Genomic DNA, 22,481 nt, shown 5'->3' with positions numbered 1-22,481 from the left:
GGAAATGAATTTCTCCTGTGCACAATGGCAGGAAACAGAACGTGGTGTTAGAAATGGTGTTATTTATAATTTTAAATGATTAACTTGGCATATGTTTGATATATCAGTGTGGATATTTTTTACAATTACGGAGACGAATAATGTTGGAGCTTTAAGTTTGTTATTGTAGAATAATTCAAGTTTATGAATTTTATAATAAGTTCTAATTGTTTAGTTACATAGATTTTTCTGAGTTTGATTTGTAATCACATTTTTAATTTCTCACACAATATTTTTACCAGTTTTAACACGTGGGTTGCTACCCTCACCAAAAAGGAAATACAAGTCAATCAAATGACATCACACGTGTTTACAACCCAAATACGAGAAGTTTTAGTAGATACTTTGAACTTGTAAAGTTCATGGCAACTGTCTCCTACGACCAAAAAGACCGATGCTTTGTTGAATTTTTAGTAAAAGTAGACATAACAGATGCTGTAAAATGGTAAACGGATTGTAGAAGGCGATTCAGAACCACAATTGATGTAACCTATGGTCAGGTGGTGTCAGAATCTACTGCTAGAAGCTTCACAACTTCTCCATTACAATGCTTGACCCCACGTTATCAATTTAACAACATGAATCCTTTAACATTTTGAACAGGAAAATTTTTAACATCAATCCTACAGCCAAATTAAAAAAACTTAATTCGTAATAAAAAATATTTTTTTTTTTGTTTTCTAAGGAAACATAATTACTATTAAAGACTGAGATTTTAATTTTTATCAACAGGAAAGCTGTTCGAGCCCAAAATCTTAATGTAGATACTCTCACTGAATATATGCTATTTAAATATCATTCAGACTGGTTTCTTATATCTGAGTTACTGCAAACAGATATGTAAAATGCAGACACAAATCACACATGTACATATACACACTCATACATAATTAATTTTAAATAATAATAATGCGAGAAATCTTGACTAATAAAAAATACAAACAGCACTATATTAAAAACATAATAAATTAGCATTAATAATAAAGAAAAAAAATTTAATTACCAAAATACAAGCAGTAGCTGGGGTAGCAGCCCTCAGGTTAGCTCCCTTACCGGTTGGAGCCAACAGTTGAGCAGCTGTATTTACGCGCACGCACGCACACGCATGCAAAAACAAAACAAAACACACACCATTCTATTTAATAATCATTTCATTATAAAGTTATGATAAAATAAAAAGAAAAACATGTATAGTAAATTAGAATAATTATAAGTTAAACAAGGAAAAAATTTCACACAAATATTATTTGCAGTAATTTTACAAGGCTTTTTTTGTATCTCAAACTAAATTTGCAGACTATAAACAGTAACTGATGACTGTAACAATGTAACTGTACTGCACATAATGACAGATAAAGCTTGAGACCAATTTAGAACTGCATAATTAATCAAATCTATTACATAAAAATTTGTAACACGGCTCATTTTAAAATCAACTCTATTCTGAATTAAGCAGTACACATTACATATTGCTTAAGTTATTTGACATTTCGCAACCATCAATAAAATAAATTAACAAACTAGATTTCATCTTTCAAGAGGTAGTATATGAAATCATACAGTAGCATGTGCAATCGATACAAACTTATCATAAAAATTTAACTTATTACAAATAAAAATAGAAATTTTACACTAAAATTCATCCACACCATGTAAATCACAAATAAAAAAACTATCCCTCAGTATAGAGAAATGGGTCTCTCATTTGAAATTTTTTGTTAAAATTCATCTGGAAAGGTAAATATAGAAAGGGAAACGAGTTTAATAATACGTCATACTAAGTACATACGAAAAATTTTTTCATCAAGAAAGGGGAACCAATGAAAATATTCCACATCAAGAAATAGCAGAGATCATTAAGATTTCAATCATGTAAATCATCACTATAAAAACTTAAATCGCCAGGTTTAATTCCTGGTAAAAGTCTGGCGTCTTTTTCACCGATCATTTTAATCTACTATCTAATCTTTTTTTTTTTTTAAATATGTGAAAAAGCACATTAGAGGTCATAATAGAAAAACTAGATTATTCTTTCTTTTTGTTAAAACAAGTCACATCATTTGTGCATAATCCTGTAGTCATATAAACTTAAACGAATAAGATAATAGACATAGATTGAAATAAAATGCTACTGAACTAAAACACTTTTAGACGTAATTTTGCACGGTAGGCAGTGATAAAATGAAAATAAAACTCTTAAAATGCACTTTATTAACTTATTAAAACATAATTTATTCTAATTGTGTCAGTAGTATTCCCATTATGATAATGATATTATTTCTGTTAGTGATAAAGCAAAATTGCCAGGGATTATATTTGTGGCAAATTCTTTTGGATGATCAAAGTGATTTTGTTTGCAACAGAATCAGATCGTACAATTTTGTTTAGAAATAAATTGTTTTTCTCTATCTGCTTATGAAATATGTTTACATAAAAAACGTCGCCAGTTAATTTGAAAGAAAGAAAGAAAGATGGCAAAGTTTGGTTGCATTAACATTTTTCAATTTTTTTCAAGGTTAAGGTAAAATGATAAATTTTTTTTAGGACTTATCGTTGAATTTTTTTAAATCTTTGAGATGTAGTTGTATATTTTACACCAAGAAAAATAAAATAAAAAAATATTTACAACTTTTCTTAAAACAATCTTTGTGTTTTATTACAATAGTGTTTTGGAAAAATTACCAAAGGGTTTTGGAAGAAAAATTAAAATTTAATTATTTTGCAGCAAATATTAGATGTGATTGGACAATTCTTAAGGAAATTAATAGACTAATTTATAGTATATTTATAAACAACATTCATATTCTGAAATAGAGAAATGTGGAAAAAACGACTTCAATTTTCATCACATATGTTAACTGTAAAAAAAAAACTTCAGTTAAATAGATAGAATATAAGCTTTAAAACAGAAAATAATATTCTTAAAGTAAAAAATAATCCTATACAACAATTAACATCTACTACTGCATATTTAAAATTTTACAAAACATGGAAAAAGATACAACCGGATAGCCAAAATCATAGTAAAACATAAAACAATAAGGTAAAAAAAGAAAAGAAAAAATAAAGTATTTAGCGAGTCCTCTCTCTCTTCTCAAATTAATAAACAGAAAAAGAAAGAAATTTCAAAACAAAATTTGATATCGACATCACAAAGCCAATCTCCATGGCGGAATGGTAACATCCTCTGCCTTTCTTCCAGAGGTTCCAGGTTTGAGTCTCAGTTCAGTATAGCATTTTTCACAAGCACAGAATTCATTATCATCCATCAGTAATTTTTATCAGGCATCAGCTTGTCATTGCAATATGAATAAATAAATATTTCAGGAAGAAAACAGGAAGATTTTCTTATAACATGATACTTTTCCTTTGATCATCCTGGCTTAAACAACAAAAAACAGTAGAAGAAAAGGATAATGAAATACGGTTGCAAGAAGATAATGAAGCTAATGATTTTGTCATTTTAGCAGAAAAAAATCATGATGTAAGAAAGATACTCAAAATAAATAATAAATATATCAAAAGCAGACTGGCATGAGTTAAGATAGATTTTATGTAGAAAAGAAATCGCCTGTTATCAAACGCAAAATTATGAGTCATATTAGAAACTTAAAAATATAACTGATCGATGAATACTATATCATATCAAAAAGAGAAAAAGATACAGCAGTTTCTTAAATACGATGTAGAAAGACACCATGTTTAAAAATTAAATAGACTGATAAAGAATGAAGAAAATTTTAACATCCGTTGGTATAATTATTATTTGTTAAATTCAGAAAACTTATTCGGCACACTAAGTGAGGGTAGACTGGCAACAAGTTTCTATACTATACTTGTATTACACTTCGTTTTTAACAGTACCAACATCTTCAGGTATAACTACTGCAAATCTGTAAACAAGGTTCTGTTAATAATGATGAGTAACTTTGTTTCAGACATTCACTACTCACAATCTGGTGGTTTTACACTACTTGAAATGCTTTTTGTTCAGTAACAACTTGTTATGTGAAGAATATGAAGTAAGGACAAAATGCCAATAAGTGAAATCAAAATTAGTGAACAGATTCCTGTGTGTTGCTGACACTAAACACTATTGTATCTTTTCATTATATATTTATTACCGGTTAATAAATAATTGCCTAGCAGTTGATGTAAATTAAAAAAATTGAAGAGAGACGTTTGTTACAGCATTTTGTAAACAAAGTATGATGGACAGTACACTAAAGCATCAGAATTACTTTATTTTCATGTTGAAGTTAGTGAAGAGCCCAAAAAGAATAATGGAAAACAAAGGATTAAAAAAATAAAATGCACAATTAAGAATACATGTATGAAGAACTAAATATTTTGAAATTAGAAGATGCCGTAGAATAGAAAGTAATGGAGAATTACATCTGATAACTGAATGTCTAAAAAAAGAATGAATGTATTCTGAATTATTTAAATTTATTAGTGTACCTTACAAGAAAGGAAGCAACTGGATCGGTATATCATCTATACAGTGAAATTGATTAAAAGAAGTAATCGACTGATTGTAAATAAATCTGAAAACTGATGATCAAAATCTTGTTATCTTTACCATTCTTATTTTATTTAGTTTACAATTTGGTTTTTACAAATTTGAAGAAAACAAACATTATAACCAAATTAATATCAATACTATAAAAATTAATGTTGTAGGAATAAATAATAAATAAAAAATAAATGGTAAATATTAGTATTTATCAAACATCATCGTGCAATAAAACAAAATCATACGTAAATAATTAAGAATATTATTATCAGTTTTTTATAAAAATTTTTTTTTAAAAAACAATTTAAAAAAGTATTTTACAATATTTTCTGGACCATAAGATACAAATTTATAAACAGGAAATAAATTTTAAGAAATTACAATTAATCAAATATAACAATATATACAAAAATTGAAATAAAGGTTTTTAAGAACATGTTCAATACTAGAATTAGGTGAAAGGTCTTATATAGTTTATATAGTCTTATATAGGTATAAGGTCTTATATACTTTTCAAAGGTTAGTCAAATATTTATTTTTTTACTAATTTTTTTTTGTCTTCAGTCATTTGACTGGTTTGATGCAGCTCTCCAAGATTCCCTATCTAGTGCTAGTCATTTCATTTTGGTACACCCCCTTCATCCTACATCCCTAACAATTCGTTTTACATACTCCAAAAGTTGCCTACCTGCACATTTTTTCCTTCTACCTGTCCTTCCAATATTAAAGCGCCTATTCCATGACGCCTTAATATGTGGCCTATAAATCCGTCTCTGTTTTAAACTATATTTTTCCAAATGCTTCTTTCTTCATCGATTTGCTGTGACACCTCTTCATTTGTCACTTTATCCACCCATCTGATTTTTAACATTCTCCTATAGCACCACATTTTAAAAGCTTCTAATCTTTCCTTCTCAGGTACTCTGATCGTCCAAGTTTTATTTCCATATAAGCTACGCTCCAAACATATACTTTCAAAAAATCTTTTCCTGATGTTTAAATTAAGTTTTGATGTAAACAAATTACATTTCTGAATGAAGGCTCGTTTCACCTGTGCTATTCGGCATTTTATATCGTTCCTGCTTGGCCCATCTTTAATTCTACTTCCCAAATAACAAAATTCTTCTACCTCCATAATATTTTCTCTTCCTATTTTTACATTTAGTGGTCCACCTTCGTTATTTCTACTACATTTCATTACTTTCACTTTGTTCTTGTTTATTTTCATTCAGAAGTTCTTGTGTAGGACTTCATCCATGCTGTTCATTATTCCTTCTAATTGTTCCATTTAACTCTCCGCTAGAATTACTATATCATCAGCAAATCATAGCATCCTTATCTTTTCACCTTGTACTGTTACTCTGGATCTAAATTGTTACTTAACATCATTAAGTGCTAGTTTTATGTAAAGATTAAAAAGTAGCAGGCATAGGGAATATCCTTGTCGGACTCCCTTTCTTATTACGGCTTCTTTCTTATGTTCTTCAATTATTACTGTTGCTGTTTGGTTACTGCAAATGTTAGCAATTGTTCTTCTATCTCTATAGTTGAACCCTAATTTTTTTAAAATGCCGAACATTTTATTCCAATCTACATTATCGAATGCCTTTTCTAGGTCTATAAATGCCAAGTATGTTGGTTTGTTTTTCTTTAATCTTCCTTCTACAATTAATCTGGGCGCTAAAATTGCTTCCTTTGTCCCTAACTTTTCGTGAAACTAAATTGGTCTTCTCCTAACACTTCTTCCACTCTCCTCTCAATTCTTCTGTATAGAATTCTAGTTAAGATTTTAGATGCATGGCTAGTTAAGCTAATTGTTTTGTATTCTTCACATTTATCTGCTCCTGCTTTCTTTTGTATCATGACTATAACACTCTTTTTGAAGTTTGACGGAACTTCCCCTTTTTCACAAATATTACACACCAGTTTGTATAACCTATCAATCGCATTAAATAAATAAGTTTTACTTAATATATTTGCAAATTTTAGAATCAGTTAAATTTTTTCATTATTTTCAAGTAATTTCACATAAAACAATGTTCCAAAGGAATTTATGTGAATGAATAGTGTCATAAAACACTAAGGTAAGCCAAAAGGCTGATTAAAATTTGTGATGAAATTCAACAACTTATTTTTATACATATTAATTCAGATGTCACTAGTGTTTGTAAATATCATGAAAAAATGTTTTTGTCGAAATTCAGTCACCTGTATGAATAGTTCTGCTGTGACCCTTTAAGAACTCATAAAAAAACAGTTAAGAAGAACTTAAGACAAATATCATTATAGTAAACGCTTAAAGAAGACATTTTTCCAAATTTAAATTTATTTCCTGCTCTACATCATAATATTGAAGAATTGGATACTGACTGTTGCATTTTGGGTATATCATTTGAACTACAGTGACTGGTCATTCTTGCAAAATTTCAAGAGAATTATCAGAAGAGATATCATAGCTAAACATAAACTAATATAAAAACAAAAATGAATTCTTGAAAAAAGATGTAGCTACTCACTGAAATCTCATATTGGGTAAATTTTACGAGCATTTTTGAATCAAAATTGTATTAGGTTACTGGTATTGGCAAAGTTATCATTAAATTATGACTTATTATTAATAATTTTAAAAAACTATACTAAAAATATTGAAAACATCAACTTCAATAACGTAGGGGCTAAATATAAAAAATGTAAAGTGCAAAGAAGACAAGAAACCCCCTTGGAGTGCTTATTTAATGAGTGAAAATGGTATTGCTTTTTATACGTTTTTCATGATTTTTGACAGGTTATAACTTCTTTACTAGTACAATACACAAGAAACGTTTTTATTTGTCATAAACATCTATAAAAACACTGCAAGTTGTGAAAATTTGAGATTTTTATCACCAGTCCCATCAGAGTTATTTGAAGACAAAATCTGAATTTAAAAAAAATATTAGTTTTCAAAAAATCATAAAAATTTATGGGTAAGTATATCACTATTAATATTGTTTATGATAAAACCACTAACATATACCTACATATAAAAAAATAATTCAAACTGCGTACGCCATCCCTGCCTCTTGAAAAAATTACGAAAAGTGAGAATTCACCGTTTTTCATGTTCAACTTTAATGGTAATTTTCTCATAGAAAGAAGAGAGATAGGTAAATAAACCATTGGACCAATCGTTTACCTTGAGAAAATATGAATAAATTGCTTTTTGTTTCATCCTTCCAAGACCAATAGTTTTTTAGTAATGATTTTTTCCATAAACCCTTACAATCACAGAAATAGGTAGGTGTACGCACTGTAACAAAATGGCCGCCACAGGTAAACTGCTTAAATAAAAGATTTAAAAAAAATAGTTTTAAGGAAACAATTGGGCAAGTTTCAATTTTTTTTTGAATTGGTCAAGCAACCAGTTTATGTTTTTTGGGGACACTTCAAATGGATTGACCTTTTAGTTTTTTATGATTCATAATGTCAATGGCTTTTGCTAAGTCTAAAAAAACACAGCAGCAATGGGTATTCCTTTATCTAAGTTTTCATAAATTAGTTCAATGACTTTAGCAATAGCATCTTTTGCACTTACTCTTTTTCAAATTTTCTAAAACAATATTGAAAAAGTACTTCAAGTTATGTAGAAATTTTTTTTTTTGTGTAAGAGTTTTTCACAAGTATTTGTGAAATTAGAAATTAATGAAACTGATTGGTAGTTATTTGCATTATTTTTATTTCTGGCTTTATGTATCAAGACAATTTCACCAATTTTAAAATGATATAGACATATTCTTAATTCAAAATATGAGTTTTATATATATGTACCAATGGGAAAACTAAATATTTTGAGGCATTTTTAATTAAATTAGTATGAATGTTTAATATAAATTGGATTTTTGTCTTTAATGCTTGTGGATGAACATGAGTGAGCTGGCACAGAAGGAAGTGAACAGTGGGAAGTATAGGAAGGGGATAGACCACTCTAGCCACCTTGGCATTTGTGTATCTCTGGTCAGTAACATCATGTCAGAGCAAGATGTTCCATTACTGGTTGAGCAACAAATTATCATGAAGTTTCCTATGCATAAGGACATCAAACCCTCTGAAATTTTGATTATACTGCTTGCAAAGTTTTATGATACGACATAATGTACCCAAGTCTAAACCGGCCCAGTAATTAAATCTAATAGAAAGCATGAAGGTGAAGAAAATGAGAGTCACAATAGATGTTCAAGGACAAGTGTGACGGATGACAACATTCGATCGATCTCATCGATTGATTTAATGAATGAACTCATTAAAGACAATCAGGATGTTACGATTGATGAAATTGATTAGAAAGTGGATATCAGTCATGGAAGTGCCCATTCTATTATCACAAAGCACCTTGAGTTTCACAATTTTTTGCAGCAGGTTCACAGATTTTTAAGCCAAAACCAGAAACAAGCTCAACAGGAAATTTGTCAAAAGCTCCTGAATCAATTTTTACGAGAGAGTAATAATTTTTTGATTAGTTACATGTTACATGTACTAATGTGCATCCCTGAGTGAAAATCTTCAAATATGGAGTGGTGTGGAAATGGAGAGCCTTGTCATGTAAAGGTAAAAATGCATCTGTCAACTAAAAAAGTACTCACAACCATCTTTTAGACAGTGGAAAGACACACTGTACTGCTCTTGGAAAAAGTGAATGCACTATAGATACCATTAGCCAATTAGAGAAGTGATTCTTCCTCACTACAATGCCAGGCCTCACACAACCAATATATGCCAAATAAAGTGAAAAAAATTTACTGGGAAACATTACAAAAATTCTCCATATGCTCAGCAATTACTTTTTGTTTGATCATTGAAAGAAGTACTCAGAGGAAATCAATTCCAGAGTGACAATAAATAGAACTTATGTACAGCTGGCTTGTGACACATTCTCAAACGTTTTATGAAGAAGGGATCCTGTATAAGCACTCTACAAATTAAGTAGAACTTCAGGGCAACTACAGAGAAAAGCAAAAATTCATTTTGTTTTTATTCTGTAAAAGTTATTAACATTAAAAAAAAATGTAAAAAAAAAGTCTGGTCTAAATTTGTCTGACCTAGTACATAAGCTGCTAAAATGTTTGAATCTATAAGGCAAGATTAAATCACATTTGTAGAGAGCAGGCACTTGGCAAGTTTACAAAGATTAGTTAATTATCTTAACTCTGGAGCTCTTAAAAGTAAGATAATAGACGGTCATGAAACACAGTAGGGCCTAATTACACTTGGCCTTAGCATTCTAGATGAGGTAAGAATGGTTGCTTAACATACTATTCTAGGCTTGGGAGAAAAAATAATCTCATTAATCATTTCTTATAATTCTTTTTCTATAACTCGTTTAGTTGTTATATTATATTTATATTTTATGTTAGATTATATTATATTTAGTTGTTATATTTCTTATAACGTTTTTTTATTTCTTAAAACTCTTATCTGAATATACCCTTTACACCATACAGTCTAACTTACCATATGGTGTAAAAGGTTTTAATTTAAAATTTCTTTAAGATAACAATCGACATGACTAGAGTTAAACAAAACTGACACAAGAAGATGTTTGTTATTCCGGGCAATTATTAATCAACAGAATGCTGGTCCTAGGATCTTTGATGAACACTTAAGACACCCATAGAATCAGCCTTGGGAAATACACAACAGTTTTTCAGACTAAAATAATTGCAATTTTTAGGGGCATCTGCCAGCGTCTGGAGACAAGGTGTATAAATAAGTAATCATAATTTATTTTCAGTCAGTCGGGTACTACTAAAGCATCTTAACTTTGAACTTTCACAAAATAATTTTTGAACCCTCATTCCTTAATGATGAAGAATTTCACAATAAGTGAGGGCAGTCAGGAAAGAGAAACAAGAAGGTGGTTTTCTGATCAAGAAAGGAGCAAACAATCCATTCAGTAGGAGCAATCCATCAGGTCAGTAGAACTGGGATGTAGGATTAGTACTGTCTTGGCCAGGATAATAGTTACTACAGAGGGTTTCTAATGAAATAAGGAGCTATTGCAAAATACAAATGTACAGATTTTTTTTTTTATTATTATTAATATTTTAAAAACCTTTATCATTCCTTACTAAGATTGAACAGATCAAGTATAAAGAAATGTATCATTATTCTAAGACTGGACATTGTCATGCTAAGTTCTCACTGACAATTATGGAACTATAAAGAAAATCCAGGATTTAGATTATACCCAATGAGACTGCTACATCTCTTATCCAAGAATACAATGAATTTCAGTGGAAAAGAGTTCTGATTTTTGGAGTTTCCTTCCTCCTCGTATAAAATTTGATTCTGTAAGTCAGACTACTCACCTCTTTCACGACACAAGAGCTGACTTGCAGGTTTTGCATAAATAAAAGATATATGAGGTGTGTGAGAAAAATAATGAGATCATGCTCAGTATGAATTTCAACTCCGTTCAGCCAACACATTATTTTTGAGAGCGCCATCAATGAAGTTGTGTTTTTATTGTGCATTACCAAAATGGAGCATCAGAATTTAGAGCAACGTTGTGCAATCAAGTTTTGTGTTAAACTTGGGGAATCTGCGAGTGTGACCTTTGAAAAGATAAAACAGGCCTATGGAAACATTACTTATCAAGAACACAAGTTTTCCACTGGCACAAATCATTTTTGGAAAGCCGAGAACGTGTTGAAGATCAACCTCGCTCAGGGAGACCTTCAACTTCAAAATCTGACAAAAACGTTGAGCGTGTGAGGGTTCCTGTGAGATCAGACTGTTGTTTAACAATAAGGATGATGAGTGAACAGTTAAATTTAAATACTTTCACTGTACATCAAATTCTGACTGACGATTTGGACATGCGAAAGATTTGTGCAAAATCAGTGCTGAAAAACCTCACAACGGAACAAAATGACAATCGAAGAAACGTGTGCGTTGATCTTCTTGAGAGGATTGACAATGACCAAGAATTCTTCAATCACATGATCACAGGTGATGTATCCTAAATATCTGAGTACGATCCTGAAACAAAGCGGCAAAGCGAAGAGTGACATGCTCCTTTATCTCCTTGACCGAAAAAATGTCGAATGAGCAAATCAAAGATCAAAACCATGCTGATTTGCTTTTTTTGACAGTAGGGATATCGTGCATAAAGAATTTGTTCCTCCAGGACAAACTATCAACCAAGCGTTTTACAAAGGTGTCCTTGAAAGGCTCAGGAAAAGAGTGATTCGCGTGAAACCAGACATTGCAGATAAGTGGATGCTTCATCATAACAATGCCCATGTCACACGGCTATTTCCATCAGGGAATTTTTGACCTCAAAATGCATTCCTACAGTTCCTCAACCCCCTTATTCACCTGATTTGAGTCCTTGTGACTTTTTCCTTTTCCAGAAATTGAAACATGCCTTAAAAGGGCGTCATTTTGGAACTCTGGAGAACATTCAGAAGACTGTGACCGACCAGTTAAAAGCCCTACCAGTTGAAGCCTTCCAGCACTGCTATCAGGAGTGGGAACAACGACTCCACCGGTGTATAGTTGCCCAAGGGAACTACTTTGAAGGGGATAATATTGTTGTTTGAAAAAAATAAAAACTTTGGTAAGTAAAAAGTCAGTCTCATTACTTTTCTCTCACACCCGTATGTAATACCTAACACATGTAACAGTTTAAGGTTCTCTGTTCTCACTTTACTACAACAATAGATTGCAAACTGAAATATATGAAAACAATCACTGCAAATCTGATACCATATAACTTTCTTATTGTTATGTATATATAAATATGAATACAGAGGTACAATAAATAATAAAACAGCAGAATGGAAAGACAAAAAACTGGTATGAAATTCCACAAGAAAACTGAGATAAGAAGTACTGCTGTTCGTTAATCAGTAAGTTTATACATTACATCTACAGAACAAATACACAACTAAGAGATCATACTAAGATATCACTTAGTTCCATATTGTTATTATTGTTACATCTGTACTGTAAATAAACAATGTATTACATGAGGTCAGTACTTTTGATTCATTGCTACAGTAAAAAATACTGCAAATACAAAGTAAAATTCATGTTCATAATAGAAAATTATTACTAAAAAAATCATTTTGTTTCCCATTTAAGCGACAAAGGTTATTAAAATGAACACAACAAACAATTGAATTTATGTTATGCTGTGGCTTCAAATCATTAAAAATGGGTACAAATAAACTATGATTTGACTAATCAGATTACATAAAATCACAAAATAAACATTTAAAAATATTTTTAAAACTCATATGCTATACACAAAATTCCCATAATGATCAAAAAGTATAACATTCTGAAGAGAAATAATGAGTCTTTTTATTCTTTGCCCAAACAATTAATGGTGATTTATTTCTCTACATCTTTTCATTACCTGTTCATATCCGAACTTACTATTTCATCAAGACTACGATGTGACATATAGCTAAATGATCAATGAATCGTATGACAAAAATCTAAACACTTCGCAAGCATTGCATAACCACTTTATTTAAAACAATTTAACATAAAAATCTTTTTATTTTTTGGGAAATACAAAACATAAAAGTTTATGTTTAAAATTTCGACATACTTCTGAAGTTTCAAAATGATATGATCAATTTCAACAGGAAAACTTACATATGTGTATGTCTTTAAACTTACTTAAAAAAATAAAATTAATAATATAAAAATTTGTGCGAATAGTGAACTGAACATTTAAATACTGAAGTACGATTAATTTGATTAGAAAATGATAATTACAAAACAAAAGGTATAACCAAATATTTTTCAAACTTTAATAAATTTAATTAAATTATATTTTAGTTTTTACAACTTTTTTTTTCTAAAACTATAGTAAGTATTATGGTCCAGAAATTACATATTAGTAAAAAAAATTAAATTAAAAAACACACAATTAATAAAAAAGTAAAAAACATACCGGTAGTTGAATTTGTAAAAACCATAGTGGCTGCAGGACTAGCAGCCGTTACAGCAACTGTCGTCATTGTACTGCCCTGAAAAATGAAAAAAAATCAATCGATTCACTTATGTCTAAACCTAAGTATGCTACCATATTTAATTCAATTTTATTATATTTCTTTAAACCAAAGATATATTACTTAATGTATATTCTATTGTAGATCAAAGAAAAAGGGGCATAAAAAAACAAAGCTGTTTGTCCTGTGTGTCGGTGTGAACTCAAATAATGATTTGAGTTACAGTTCAAACAATGATTAAAATTAAATTTAGCATAATAATTAACAGTATGTTTTTTATATTGTTTATTATGATTTAAATTAAAACATCTGGTTAAAGGTTTGGTTGTATTTTTATAACTTTGATCTTTGGTTTTGTTTTTTGTATTTATTTGCTTGTTTGAAGTGAATGAGTTAATATTTTCTAAAAGTAGTCATCTGGAATTAAGAAACTCTATAAAGTACTTAAATGTGAGAAACCTTTCATTTGATAATTTCTCACTCCATAATCTTAGTGTTAGAAATTGGACTACAATAAATTCATATGTGTTGACAGGAAGTTGCATTGATTTGAACAAATTGACACATGAGGAAATCTCATTAATAAATTTTGATAAATTATCTACTGATTCTGTTTTTATAGTCTAACCATATGATGCAATTAGCATTATGAGATGCAGTTAAATATTTGTTGTCAAATCATGATTCTAACAATTCTAGAGGTATAACATAATTTTCATTTGTTATTGGGAGATCTTTAATAATAGCTAAGGCTTCATTTTTTAAAGAAGAATGTACACAATGTAATTTTTGGATGTTAGTTAAGTCATCTCTGCTACGTACTAACTCAATAACTATATTAAAATGAAGCTGCCATTCTAACACATTACCTTCAAATATGGGAAAATTTATAGGCTGTGATTGTGTTTGTTTAATTGGTGTAATTGAAATAACTTCTTGACTAGGTTTCGTCTGGCTATTAATTAAATGTTGCAATTTATATTCTATATTACATAAATCTTCTACTAATATACGATCTGAATCTAAAGCCCCATCATTGAATTTTAATTCAATTTCTGATTGAATAATGTCATACTTACTCAGCAATTCAGTAAGATTTCTAATTTTGATTTGTAAAATATAAATATCACCTAATGAGGGATCATACTTATGAATGAATGTGTCAATCCTGGTTAGGACGGCCTCTTTGTTTAATGAATTGTTCCCTTTTCATGTTAATAGTAGTAATGTAAAACATATACAGTAAATTGAAAATATTACGATAATGTAGAACTAGCTGTTGTGATCTCTGGTCGTATGAAATTGCCAATGAGAATTCTTGCAATTTTATGTAGTACCCGGTCCAGATGACCAAAAAATATGGTGAACTGTTCCTTGATTTTGAAGACTGATTTGATTGATAAACATGTACATATAGTAAATTATACATATTTTCAATGTTATATTCATGACAATAAAAAATTGTTAAACATAAACCAGAGATTCATTGAATTATTTCTTGATCATAAGTATGAATCAGTGAATTCAAAATCAAGGAACAGTTCACCATGTGGAACAATAGCAGATACGAATGCGTTCACTGTCAAAGAGCGTTTGTTAGTTTGTGCGAGTCTACGAATGTCCACACACTGGAGAATATTATGAATGCTCCTTTGTGCATTTTAAAGAAATCACCATCGCCATGGCAAATTTTACTGAAATAGGAGAAGACTTTTGCAACAGGGATGTTCTTGATGCACTATGGAGTGGAAGGCCGAGCACTCGTCCTGAGATGTGTGCTACTGTGGAGACATTAATTCAATGATCATCGATTTCATCGATGATCATTGAATTTGATTTATTAGAAAAACTATCAAAGCAAAAAATAATCTTGCTTCAGAGGAACACAAAAAAAATGTTGGAGTAAGCATGTACAAAAATTATATATTTTCCTTTGTACAGTGATGAGTTGAAGAATATTTTTAAAAAATTAGAACTTTAATGTTAGTGACGTACAGCTTGAAAACTGTGTTTACATCTTACCTTCTCATAAATGTAAAAGATTTAACAAAACCTGGAAAAACAGCAGACTACAAATTTATTTGTGAAGACAAAAACTACAATTAAGATATGGTAGAACAATCTAAATGAAAGACTTATTACAAAAAGGAACATTTGACTCCTTACACTGTAGAATACTAGAGAAATCAGCTGTGATCCAGCACTGCCAGTTCACAAAATTATTTTGTATTCAAAATTATAAATTTTGTTCAGAAATGTAACTGTTGAAAAACAGTAGAGGCTAATATCTAATCTTTTTTAATTTTTAATTTAATAAAAATCATTTTCTGAAAGTTTTAAAAAATGAGAACATTTTATTCATGGGAAGGAATCTCTTTGACTGGTGTAATGTTTATTAATCCCTATTTATTTTGAGTTAAATTTTTACTTTCCCATCTAGATAGCACTAGAATCTAGCTATACCTCTAGAAGGGAAAGTATTGCAATTGGTCAAATTTGGGCATAAGCAGTTTTCACCAGTTGTTTTGACACCCAAGGAACCAAAAAAACTGGACGAAAATTTTCCAGATGTTAATGTTAGTACGTACGTACGTGTGTGTGTGTGTGTGTGTGTTCAGTGTTGGCCTCTAAATCATCTTATATCTCCAGAACTACTGGACCAATTTTGACCAAACTTAGTCATAATACTTCTATATAAGGAGCATTGATGCCATTATATTTTTAACTTAAAAAGTCAAGGGGGTGAGGCTGTAGGACAAGGTCACCCTCAGTATCTCGAGATTTCACCTAATTACAGCCATATTTTTCTTAGGCACATTTGTTAATAATTAAAAAACAACAATATTTGCCTAAACATTTTTTTAGCTGTGTTGTGATATCACAGCTGAGCAGTAGAATTAAATAAACTTAATATTTAAACTGTAAAAAAGTATCTCATGATTACACCAGTCTACCAATCATACAAGCGAAATTTGTTCAATGTAAGTTGAACAAATCAGTTGACTGTCGCTGATAGTATCACCACACCCACGCAAATTAAATAAGGTAGGCACGCTTTAGTTAGAATCATTGAATTAAATAAATGAAAGAATATTATAATCCAATAAAATGATAAATATTTTAAATTAAGTTGTGTGTGTGTAAGTCGTGCATCAGAAACAACCCACAGTCATAGGATTTTCCTGGAACACAGCTTTAGCCCAGTGAAGGGAAAGTCCTATAACTGTGTTGTAAGATTTTTATCTATCTGATCTTTATAAGATGTATGCATTACATCACTGTGGATAATCTGAATTGAATGTTTTTCTATACAGACCACTTAAAATAACGCAAGTTTTGTGTGTTTTTTTATTTTCATTATTTTTATAACCATTGTACAGACAATACTCATTTTATAATGTTTTGTTTTAAAAACACTGATCAGACAATATTCATTTATAATGTTTTGTAAGTACTGTTCATTTTTCAATTAATATTTACAATTTTTGAGTGTAGTCTTGTTCTCCAAATTTTTTTCAGAATCTATTGTAAAAATACACTTTTCAAAAACATTTAAATTTTAAGATAATCATTTTAATAAAGGCCCAGAACCTGGGTATTACTATAGAACACTTGATGACACATACACATAGACACAAGTCAGTAATACTTACAACAGATACTGGTAGTGTAGTGGCTGATACCGGTAGTGATGTAACATTAACATTATGAGGTGCTGACACATTGAGTGATACGGAAATAGGAACAGGAAGACCTGGTATAGACATCTAAAAACAAAAATAAAAATATTAACTATCCAATTTCTAAAAGCGGAAGAGTGATGTAACAATGATGAAATATTAATTAACATTTTTCATGAAAGCTGTCACAGATTGAGCCAGTCTGCTTCTGATGTCCAGATTACTTTGATCATACTTTATAATTTTGTTCCTTAAATAACAAAATTCTATAATTTCTGGTATATTATGTTTACTTAGCTTGTTATTTAATTCCTTCTTTATATTACACTTTATTCCCTTTGTTTTCCTTTTATTTTCAAATTAAATTATCATCTTTTAAAATTATTATTATTTCTAAATTATTATGTTTTAAATAGAAATTTAATGATAAAATTTGTAATAATTTTAAAATAAAAAATTTGAACAAATGATTTGAGTATGAACAGGGTGATTGTTAAATTTATATTCCAAGCTCCTTTGAACAAAAAAAAAGGAACTTACACAGCCGAAGATGGATTTTGTTAACAGTTAACTTTCATAAAAACCATAAAAGACGATGAAAGTTGTGTGTTCAGGTACAACCCAGAAACCAAGGCTTAGAAGGATAGGCGGTCAGCTTACAATGTTGTTTATTAATGTTCTTTTGTACGGTGGTAGGAGGAGGGTCCTTATTTTAAATCCAAAATGGCAGCTTTCAACTTGGCTCCATTTAGGAGTAAACATAATTTAAAGATTTTTGAGTGTTTAATTAGCTTATCTGTATATCTACCTATCAGAGCAGCAGCAGCAGCCAAGTGTGAAGCACTACAGGTTCATAACTGAGAGGTCTAGGGGTTTGAGTCTCCGGTTTGTTTTTTTTTTTTTAATTTTTATATTTTTCTTACAAATTTCTACACCAATTTCATTTCTTTTTTTGCTTTATTTTTCTTCTTGTCCGTATTTCCTTCATTTTCCCTGAGTACACTTATTTTCCTCTTCTGTCCATTTTCAACACAGAGATGAGTTTTTATCATAGAGTATTTATTATAACAACAATACTTAGATAACTTACTTATGATAACAATAATTAGATAATATGACAATTTATAAACCTAATAAACAGATTTTTTTATAAAATACAAAAAAATTAAATGAATTTATTTTAACTTTCAGCTTGCCTATTAAAATCTGAAAATATTAGTTTATGTTTTTGTTTTTTTTCTTTTGTAATATCATCCGACAGATTGTAAAAGGTACACTAAAAAAATTAAATTATAAAAATTAAAATAAATAAATTTTTTTTCAAGTTTTATAAAAGAAAATTTGTTTGTTGTAAATCTTTCTTAATCCTTCATTTCCTATGTGACCGCCAACTACCACATATTCATAAAGAATTTAGGATAATGATTGTTATATTTAAATAAAGTAACATAGAGCAAACAAGTTCATATAGTTTTCTCCAGATTCTTATAAATAGTATACAACAAAAACGAAAAAGTTTAAAAAAAGACATACTCAAATCTAATATTTCTCAATTATGAGATTGAAACATTCACCGCTCGGCTACTATCGCTGCATTACTGTAGATATATCAATAAGCTACCTGAACAACTCAAAAATTTTAAAATCAAATTTTGGATTTAAAATATGGACTGTTCCTACCACCTTGCAAAACAGCATCAATAAACTCTGTTGTAAACTGACCATCTCCATTTGTAAGTCAAACACTCAAAGTCAAGAAAGCCGGTTTAATGTTGATTAATGTTGTGAGTAATGTTGATTTTTTCTTTGTTACTAAAAGATGAACATCATACATTCCAAACATAAAGTCAAACAGTTAATAATACTACTATATCAAGAAAATCTCTATTGTCTTAGTGATAGTTTTACTATAAAAATCTGACTAAATATCAAATCTCAGTTCTGCTTTAAAAAACAACTGAAAATTTTACAATATAACTAAACAACCATAACTAAAAAATTACAATATAAATAAAAACATTATAAAATTCTCAGTCAGGAATTTGAAACTGCTAAATGGTAGGAATTAATATTTAAGATGCATTCTTGATAGGAAAATTATTTATTTGTTGTTTTACATTAACTTAGTCTTTCTTACGGCTGTGACAAATGAAAAGCCACAGATCAACACAAAATATTTAGATATATAGCAGCAATCAATGAACTCTGCTTTATTCTTTTTTTTTCTACTTAGCCTCTGGAACCACCTTACGGTATTACTTCAGAGGATGAATGAGGATGACATGTATGAATGTAAATTAAATGTAGTCTTGTACAGTCTCAGGTCAACAATTTCTGAAATGTGTGGTTAATTGAAACCCAACCAATAAAGAAGGATTTGAACCTTGGAACTCTCGACTTCAAAATCAGCTGATTTGCGATGAGTTCACCACTAGACCAACCTGGTGGGTTTACTCTGCTTTATTGCATCAATAGAACCCCACACCACTTTATTCACACCTATGTCAGTTCCATCACAACATTCAATGAAAATGTTTATATTTTTTAATCATTTTAAGGAATCAACAACAGCACACTGTTCCTAAAATTAATGTAAAAAATATGAAAATGAAGCATTTCATAACTAGACGCCATAGCTAAGGAATAATGAAACACTTTTATATTTATTATAGAATGAACAGTAGATGTATTGATAAAACTTTAAACCTAATCGCAAACAACATTAGAACTTTATACTTTCCTTATATTTTGTAAATCCACAGTTTTATACCACATAAAACTGATATTTCATACAATTTCTACCAAGTTTTCTACATGCAAAAACATTTTTCTTTTTAAAAAATAAAAGAAAGTAAGTCACTACATGAAAAAACGAATAAAGATGTTTTCTAAAAAGATATTTTACACATAATTTTTCAGTAAAAAAATTATAATTTCAGTAACAAAAGCTAAAAAAATTGATATTACACTACTTTGCAATATACAAATTACTACATTTATTGAATCCAATAATAAATTATATATAGCAATAAATATATAAAAAACATATCTATCTACCATAGCTCCCTGAAGGCTTGTTATATTAAAATTAATAGACGATTGTGATGGTGAAGACGAAGGTGTATTAGTTGCTAATGAGACAGACTTGGGACTAGAGGACGGGTAAGACGGAGGAGAAGATAATCTATCATGTAATGTTGATCCTGAAGAAGAGCAGGTTGTTGAAGAGTTTGATGTACCAGCAACAACTGAATTATCTACTGAAGAATTTCCTGTAAAAAAAAAATAATAAAATAAATTTTTAAAAAAATTAATAACTTTATATAATAACTTTAACACATTTAACAAAATTTTAATTAAGAATAATATCTCATTTCTTAAAAAAAAATTTTTTGCTTTTAATTTCAAGTATTTATGTTGAAACAGAAGTTTAAAAGATTTTAATAATATTTACAGTATAATTAAATACTATAATTAAATACTATACATACTATTAATTTAATAGTATGTAGTATAATTTTTTTTTATAAAAGTTAATCGATCACAAGACATCTCAATAATAAATCATAATGATAAAGTGCATCAATAAAAATAAAGTATTTCAAACAAAATTAAAATTGATTTAAATTGCATTTACATGATAATTGATATCCATCCCGGTTAACATAAGGTGCAATTCTAAATCATACTGAAACACTAATAAAACTGTTTATAATAATTTGTGTACAGTGATGCATAATCTTTGTAAGGATATTCTACTAAAAAGTGCATTACTAGTGCCATATTTTATATAAATCAACAAAGAAGCTGGATTTAATTGATTCATTTTTTTAAGATGTCAATAAATAGTTGCTGCCACCTTTTCACTATTGATTTGAAAAAGTATTTTTTTAAATGTACAGAGATATATTAATTCCCTACACTATACTATCTGCCTTGTTCTTTCTTGAAACTATGATGCAAGTAAAATAACAGACATACAATTGTTGCTGGAAAGAGTCGATTTTCCTTAGAATAATGATGTCTGCTGTGCAGTCAGTCCCTGCGATAAAGAGTGTAAAAGGGTCTATAGAACACTAAAAATTACCTTCGATTCAATAATCTTGGCATGCTGATACGCAATCATAAATTTGATTTGAGAGGAATAAGCAATGGATAACACTTTGCTCATCGGCTTCCCTAAAAAGCCTGGCATGGGATGCTTGTTAACCTGACAATAGTAACATCATTTCTGGGAGTTACTTGGGACTCATATCAAAACACCCTACAATCACTAGTTATGGTACCTAACAAACATAGCTACAATAAAAAATATCTCCCATAGTAATATGTGGCATCTGATACCTATTCTGTATAACATTCTACATCTACTTCTTCTCTTATTATGTAGGTGTAGAACGTGTTTAAAAAATTTGAAATCGATGTTACAGCTTTTGCAATTTACTTTATGATTTATTAATGTAATGTAAGTTTTTTTTTGGAATTTTGGCAAACTAATTCAAGAGAAAGAAAACTAGGATAAAATCTGACAGCTTCTGCAGAAAATATTTATCATTATTTTGAACAAAATTCTCCTTCTGACAAAACAGAGAACACTAGATTTAATGCATGTATAGGATGTGACAGTGGATTTAATCATACGTATTCTCCCCATTGACTGGTGCATGGAGAGGAATTCATCAGTAGTGAGAAGAGCTCATTTAATGTAGTTTGAATCCCATGAATACACGGCTAGTAAATTAACAAATGTTTCTTATCAAAGCTTATATTAAATAGAAGTCAGTAAGCTACCAGTATAGGTTTTACAAACGATTTAATATCAGGCCTAGAGGTAAGGTTCCCTGCAAGGTATGACAAAACATTTTTAAAAACAGCATAACTAATGATAATAAATTGTTGATAGAGTATTCATACCCCCAAAAACAATTAAATTAAACAAACAGTGTTTAAAAATCTGAGCAGTAAAGCAAGACATATGAGAACGTTTAATTTTTCAGACCACACGTGCATCTGATTTTGCATAAAGACCAATGTTACACAGATTGTGCAACAAATCCTTCTAAACAATTTATATGACTAGGCTTTGTAGACAAATTCAAATAGGCTTTGGTAATTGAGATTCAAGAGTCAATTTGTTTTTTAAGAAGATGGCTCTACAATAATTACCACATCTCAGCCCTACGTTAAGATATTTGCATAATTTTTTTCCCAAATGGAATGGAAAAACTTACAAGGAAGAGG

The 22,481-nt window shown here is 29.5% G+C and overlaps 1 protein-coding gene across 1 annotated transcript in view; it reads right to left on the bottom strand.

The window, feature by feature from the left end:
- Nucleotides 1–22,481, bottom strand: part of Spt20 (transcription factor Spt20 homolog) — a 121,045-nt gene that overhangs the window by 12,667 nt on the left and 85,897 nt on the right. Inside the window, exons 14-17 of the mRNA XM_075378959.1 lie at nt 20,298–20,512; nt 17,214–17,327; nt 13,503–13,578; nt 1,043–1,116 (exon numbers count right to left, since the gene is read on the bottom strand). Of these exons, the coding sequence (XP_075235074.1) occupies nt 1,043–1,116; nt 13,503–13,578; nt 17,214–17,327; nt 20,298–20,512 (479 nt within the window). The remainder of the gene's footprint in view (nt 1–1,042; nt 1,117–13,502; nt 13,579–17,213; nt 17,328–20,297; nt 20,513–22,481) is intronic.

This window comes from Lycorma delicatula, chromosome 11 (genome assembly GCF_047948215.1).
Source record: "Lycorma delicatula isolate Av1 chromosome 11, ASM4794821v1, whole genome shotgun sequence".
Lineage (NCBI taxonomy): Eukaryota > Metazoa > Arthropoda > Insecta > Hemiptera > Fulgoridae > Lycorma > Lycorma delicatula.
This window is presented reverse-complemented; position numbering and strand designations above follow the sequence as displayed.